General features: G+C 47.6%; 1 protein-coding gene across 6 annotated transcripts in view; it reads right to left on the reverse strand.

Annotated features, from left to right (window-relative positions):
* The window catches only part of AMPH (amphiphysin), a 142,760-nt gene extending 137,618 nt beyond the window's left edge, over positions 1-5,142 (reverse strand). For 4 of the 6 annotated variants that reach the window (XM_042043152.1, XM_042043154.1, XM_042043153.1 and 1 more), the window contains exon 1: positions 4,945-5,142. In XM_042043152.1, coding sequence (XP_041899086.1) covers positions 4,945-5,013 — 69 coding nt within the window. In that variant the 5' untranslated portion in view covers positions 5,014-5,142. The remainder of the gene's footprint in view (positions 1-4,944) is intronic. The other 2 variants (XM_042043156.1, XM_042043157.1) reach the window with 2 other exon arrangements.
* Between the last annotated feature and the right edge of the window lie 1,602 nt (positions 5,143-6,744).

Below are 6,744 nucleotides of genomic sequence, written 5' to 3' on the forward strand. Positions count from 1 at the left end.
CCAGCCAGCCAAGAGAGGGGATTATCCTGCTGAATTCAGCACTGGCACAGCCTCACCTCGAGCACTGTGTGCGGTTCTGGGCCCATCGTTTAAAAAGGATGTGAAGGTACTTGAACGTGTCCTGAGAAGGGCACCAAAGCAGGGAGGGGAAGGGGCTGGCAGGAATGTGCTCTGGGAAGCAGCTGAGAGCACTGGGCTTGTCTGGTCTGGATAGGATGAGGCTGAGGGGTGACCTCACTGCTCTCTACAGCTTCCTGAGGAGGGGAAGTGGTGAGGGAGGTGCTGAGCTCTTCGTCCTCTCCCAGTGCCAGGACACATGGGCAATAGTTCAAAGTTGTGCCCATCAGGGGAAGTTCAGACTTGACATGAGGAAACACTTCCTTACCCAGAGGGTGGCCAAAACCTGGAATAGGCTTCCTGGAGAGGTGGCTGATGCATCCCCCAGCCATGCCTCTCAGTGTTGAAGAGGCATTTGGACAGTACCCTTAAAGCCATGCTTTAACTTTGGTCAGCCCTGAAGTGCTCAGTCAGTGGGACTAGATGGTCATTGTAGGTCTCTTCCAGCTGCACTATCCTATTCAACTAGAGTTGTTGGGTTATAGAAGAGAGGACAAGGAGATAACAAGTGTTATACATTGGGTTATCAGCTTAAACGGAATTTTCCAGATAAACCTGGGGATACAAATTCAGCCTTTTCATTCAAGTAATCTTGTCCTTAGAATTGACTCAGTCAGCCTTGGCTACCAAAACATCTGTTCTGGTTTCATTTTAAACACATTGGCATTTCATTAACTTTTATGGCTGGGATGTAGTCTCCTAAATCAATCTGGTCTTTTTAAAACTTTAATCCAGATTCTTCAGCTGACTTTTGGCAGATTTTAACAGATAATGCAGGCTCAGCATGTCCATACTTCCTGCATTTTGGGGCAAAAATCATTGAAGAAATGTGATGACCAGAGTATTTTAATAGATGGCACATTCATTGTTTCAAAATCAGGGTGCCAGGGCACGTGGTACCACATAAAGCACCATCACCTGGATGATGTGAAAAATAGAGTGTCCAATTATTATTTCCATATAACTCTCAGATTTAACACTTCTAACGCAAGACAGAGATTTGCCCAATATGAGATTTTCTGGTTATTTAGCTTTTGTCATAGAAATAGTGCCAAGACACACACACTACCTACACTGTACAACTAAAATTTCTCCTAGACAGCAAGGAACTGAAGATAATGATAACATCATTAGAAAAATATTTTCCATAAATGAATCAGAGAATCACAGAATAAACTGAGTTGGATGGGACCCACAACAATAACTGAGTCCAACTCTCAGCCCTGCACAGGACCATCCCCAAGAGTCACACCATGAACCCAAGAGCATTGTCCAAATGCTTCTTGGACTCTGTCAGGCTTGGTGCTGTGATCGCTTCCCTGGGTAGCCTGTTCCAGTGCCCAACCACCACCCTCTGGGGAAGAACCTTTTTCTAATATCCAACCTAAACTCCCCTGACACAACTTCAGGCCATTCCCTCGGGTCCTGTCACTGGGCACAACAGAGAAAAGATCAGTGTCTACCCTTCTTCCCCTTATGAATAAGTTGCAGACTGCTATAAGGTCTCCCCTCAATCTCTTCTCCAGGCTGAAGAGACCAAGTGACCTCAGCCGCTCCTCATACTCAAAGCTTCCCCTCAAGGCCCTTCATGACCTTTGTTAACTCTCTTTTAGAGTGCTCTATAATAGCTTAATATTTTTCTTATATTGTGGCACCCAAACTGCACACAGGACTCGAGGTGAAGCTGCACCAGTGCAGAGCAGAGCGGGACAATCCCCTCCCTTGCCTGGCTGCTGATGCTGTGCCTGATGCACCCAGGACATGGTTGGCCCTCCTGGCTGTGCGGGCACTGCTGACTCACATTTAACTTTTCGTCAGCCAGGACCCCCAGGTCCCTTTCTGTGGTGCTGCTCTCCAGCATCTTGTTCCCCAGTCTGTCTGTCTGTACATCCAGGGTTGTCCCATCCCAAGTGCAGAATCTGGCACTTTCTCTTGCTGAACTTCATATGGTTGGTGATTGCCCAGCCCTTTGATTTGCCAAGGTCTCTCTTCAGGCCCTCTCTGCTTTCAACAGAGTCAACAGCTCCTCCCAGTTTTCTATTATCTGTGAACTTTCTTAGTATCCCTTACAGTCCTGCATCCAAGTAATTTGTGAAGATGTTGAAGAGCACTGGGCTGAGGATGAAGCCATGTAGAACCCCACTAGTGAGAGCTCACCAGTCTGTCACCCCACTCACTGAAACGCTTTGATACCAACGCATGAGCCACTTGCTCATCCACTGCATGCTGTGTTTATCCACCTGTGGGCTGGACATTTCATCCAGCAGGATCCTGTGAGAGACAGTATCAAAAGCTTTACTGAAATCCAAAATGAAGGTCTATGTCTTAGAGCCACTCCATGTTTTTAATACATATGTTGCTTCAATAAATAATAGAAAATGGTGTGAAAATGCTTTATAAAAACATTGATCTATAAGGACACAGTCAGTAAACTGAAGGTGCACAAATCCGATAGAAGCATCAAGATAAAAACAAGTCAGTGTATTTAAAATCTCTTTAAGCCAGTGTGATATTACACACCTGTCACAATGCCATCCTATTCACACCATCAAGAATCAGACAAATCATACATTTTCATCTCCTCAATAAAATTTACTTGTTGTCATCAAGTACCAAAACAAATAAACAAAACTCAATCATTCCCATTTGGGAACCTTTTTTTTTTGAGTAAAGTTTTAGCAAAAATAATGAAGGATTTTTTGTTGTATAGACAGAAAGGAACTCAAAGCTAACCAGACATGTAGACATGAAAGAGTACACATGCACAGCTCATGCAATAACAATACATGTGCCAGGAAGGAGGAGGCATGGATACAGAGCTACATGATCCTGTGCCCTGTTCTGTGTCCAACCACTGGTACTACAACCTACCCTGTGTAAGGCCACTAACATCTTGTAAATAATCAACTTTTAGACCACTGACATAAGAAATTACCACCACAGATACTATAAAGAAGCCAAAATTGCCAGATGCCTAACTGCAATACATGAAGATCAAACCAGACAAATTCTCCCCTTGTTAGCATGGTCGATCACCAAAGTGGAGGTAGAGCAGACCATCTATCAGAGCCCAACAGCATCTTCGATTTGCACCCAAGGCACCCATCAGGATCAAGGTACGTGTCCTGGGGCTGGTGCATGAGCAGTCTTTGAGAGGTACAGGGTACCTCAGGTACTCACATTAAGGTGCTCTACCTGGTATGCGGACACATTTCTGTGAGCAGGACCCCCACATTGGAACAGACACAGCCTGAAGCAGTAAATGTGATTAAGACTTGCACCAGTGCTTTTCCAGATGGTTAATCATAACTGACAAAGACACAAGGAAACAAACAATATTTTTAGGCTTCTACTCCAACTACCAACTCAAGTCAACTCACACCATAAAATCATCAGATCTCTTTGAACTAGTAAAGAGTGTATATGTGTTTTACTTGAAAGCAGTTGCAGTCCAAGCCTGCAAGAATGGAAATGCATCATGACTTTAGTGTTGAGAAGTCTAGTACTTTATAACCTGGTGAGCTATACAGGAGTATTTGAATGGGAAAATTAATCACTAGTCTGTGACAGCCTCAACTATTAGATTCTTAAATAATAACACAATTATGTATGACTTTTGTACGTATTAATTGTTGCATTTTTTATGCCACTGGAGCTCCACAGAATTCAATGTGTGACCAAAAAGAAAGTGAGGATTTATAGGCAATGAAATATAAGAAATATGCTCATAAAAGAATCTCTCTTAATTCTCCAGAGCCCTATTACCAAAGTACATAGCAGTACAGGATATGTGCTAGAGGGGTATAAAGGCTTTATTAGCCCTCGAAAGGGATGACTCGCAACACTTACTGACAACTATGTCTGCAAAATTCATGCTGGGAACAGCTTTATTGCAAACTGTACTAACAGCAGACACGGCTGCTATATACAGTCATAGACAAGCGCTTTTCTGCTGGGCCTAATATCTGTATCTATGATCCTGTTTTGAGACACCCAACAGCTTCACAGGAGCTATTTGTGCAGAACATTTATACAGCTATCAGCTTTCATTAATGAAGATGAACAAAACAAACAGTGGCCAATAAGGCTCTCGTCTTTGGTCAGAAACTCCTGCAAATTCTCCCCGACTTCTCCCGTTGTTCATTTCCAGGCTAAAATCGGTACCGACTTTCCAAAGCAGTACACGCTGTCAGCTGCAGAACATTTCGACCAGCCTCACGACATCCCGAGAAGCTCCCCAGAACCGCAGCAGCCGCTGAGGAAGCAGCGGGCCGCGCCAGCACCCCGGCCCCCGCGGGCTCCCGTCATCACACGCAGCGGTGCCTGTCACGCCGCGGCTGCAGCAAGGCGGATCGCCGCAGCCGGGGATGAGCCGGCGCGGGTATTAAAGGAAAGGCAATCCTCTTAGGAGGGCTGGCGGCGGGCGGTGAAGCGAGGCGAACCGAGCCCGCGCTTCCCCGCCCGCGGTGCGGTGCGGTGCGGTGCCACTCCCGCGGGCAGCCCCGCGCCGCCTCAAGGGCGAGGGAGCGGCGGCCGGTTCGGGCCTGCGGCAGCCGCCGCCAGCACCCGCAGCGCCGCATCCCCGCGGGGGGCGAATGGCCGGCGGGGCGCAGGGGCAGCGCGGGCGCGGTGAAATGGGTCAGTTACGTAATAACACCGCCGGCCCCGGCCCCGGCCCGGCGCCCCCGCGGGCAAGGAGAGGGGAAGCCGCAGCGGCGGGCGCTGGACGCGAGCGGAGCCGCATCCTCTCGCGGACCCCGGGCACCGCCGCCGCACCCTTCTTCCCCCTCCGCCCCTTCCCAGCGGTTCCCCCGCCCCGGAGCGCACCTTCTCCTGGGCGCGGTTGAGGCGTTTCTGGACGTTTTTGGCGAAGAGGCCAGTCTTCATGTCGGCCATGGCTGGCAGCGGGGATAGGGAGGGTGGGGAGAGAAGGCGGGCGAGGCAGAGCCCGGTGGCTACGAGCGGCAGCGGCAAGGCAAGGATGGAGGGATGGAGAGGAGGAGGAAGAGGAGGAGGAGGGCTTTAAAGACACAGCAGGGAGAGGCGTGGCCACCGCCGCCGCCTCAGGTGAGCCGCGGGCCCCCCCCAGCTCCGACCGCCCCCGGCCCCTGAGGAGGCGGCTGTAGGGACCCCGCAGGGCGGGTAGCGTTGTCTCCTGGAGATGGGGCAATTCTTCTAGATAATAAAACACATCAGGAGAGATAATGGGGACGATGATTTCTAGAAGCACAGCTGAAGCACTACTGGCACAAGTCCCCTTGTACGGCCGGAGAACCTTAGGCACCTACTTATTCCCCTAGAAGTTTCCACCAAGTCAGTCACTCCCGGGTCCAAGCTCCTTTAACACTTTTCACCGGTTTGGGGGCTGCGGCATCACATGCAGTAGATCGGTTCTGCGGTTAGGGGACCTGCACCCCAGCTCGGCCCGAGCTGGGCTTGCTGGCACACACATCAGCTGTTCTGGGGTTACCATGCCCGTACTTCTGAATGTGGTGCACGTTGACTTGCCATTGTGCTGCTCTCGACATCCTCCTCCCATCCATTCTTCGTTCCTGTCTCAGTGTAGCAATCAACAGCAATAAACTGGTCCCAGACTGGTTTCATGTTTTTGATCTTATTTCTGAAATTACAACTTTAAGTCAAAACTGAAGGGTAATCATAACAAAACCCTCTGTCCTCCCCTGACACTCAAGCGCCCCAAAATCTTCTAAATACAGGATCACACAGCACCAGTCACTCAAGGCTGGCAAAGTCATCCTTCCTAGATACCAAGCCCCAAATTCACTCCTGGCATTTATTTCTGTTGTTTGGCGAAGCGTGGAGTTCCCTGATATGGAGAGTAGGAATCCAGCTGCAAACACAGCAAAGCAATACAAAGAGAAACACTGGAACTCAATGCTCTTAGCCTGAGCCTGTATCCTTCTATACAGAACTGTCTTATGTTCATAGTACTTTTCATTGATTTTTCAGATTGGTACAAAACACAAATCAGAAGGTCTTCTACCTGCCGAAAGAAAATGTCTCATACATGTAGTAAGTCCAGCTGTGTTTCCTGAGACCTTGTATTTCTGACATCTGCTCAGTCCGACATGTGCCTGACACATTTTCCTGTACTATTAAGAAGTGGATTTAACATACCAACTGCAGTAGTAGCAATGTTTAGTAAGAAATTGTGACCTATATAAGAGTAGGTACTTACTTAATTCTCACGTAAACATTATTTAAAAAGAAAAAATAATCACACAAAAAACCCCAAACCCAAAACAAATGCAGAAAACCAAAGAAAACATATCACAGCAACCAAGGAAATTATTTTGTCTAAAAGATTACAGACAGTTTCTTATAATGCTGTTAAACTGGTGAAAGATCAAAACAAAATCTCAGTGTGCATAGGGCTCCCAAATTGTTTGAAGTAATTTTTCACATCTTCAGAATTTCTCTTTCTGGCCAGTTTGGCTTCTGATTACACCACCTTAACAATGATTTAAAAAAAAAAATCAGGAAAAGAGATAGTCTTAACTGATTAATCATGCATTTTCTTCACCAAAGGGTAACAAAGGTAGGAAGTATCAGCAGCACAAAGTGCATTTGGTTGCCTTTGGGCTAGGAGAGGGAGGACACTCTCTT

This window comes from Corvus kubaryi, unplaced genomic scaffold, assembly GCF_017639235.1.
Source record: "Corvus kubaryi isolate FWS band 111438036 unplaced genomic scaffold, C.kubaryi_AGA036_p1.0 37398, whole genome shotgun sequence".
Lineage (NCBI taxonomy): Eukaryota > Metazoa > Chordata > Aves > Passeriformes > Corvidae > Corvus > Corvus kubaryi.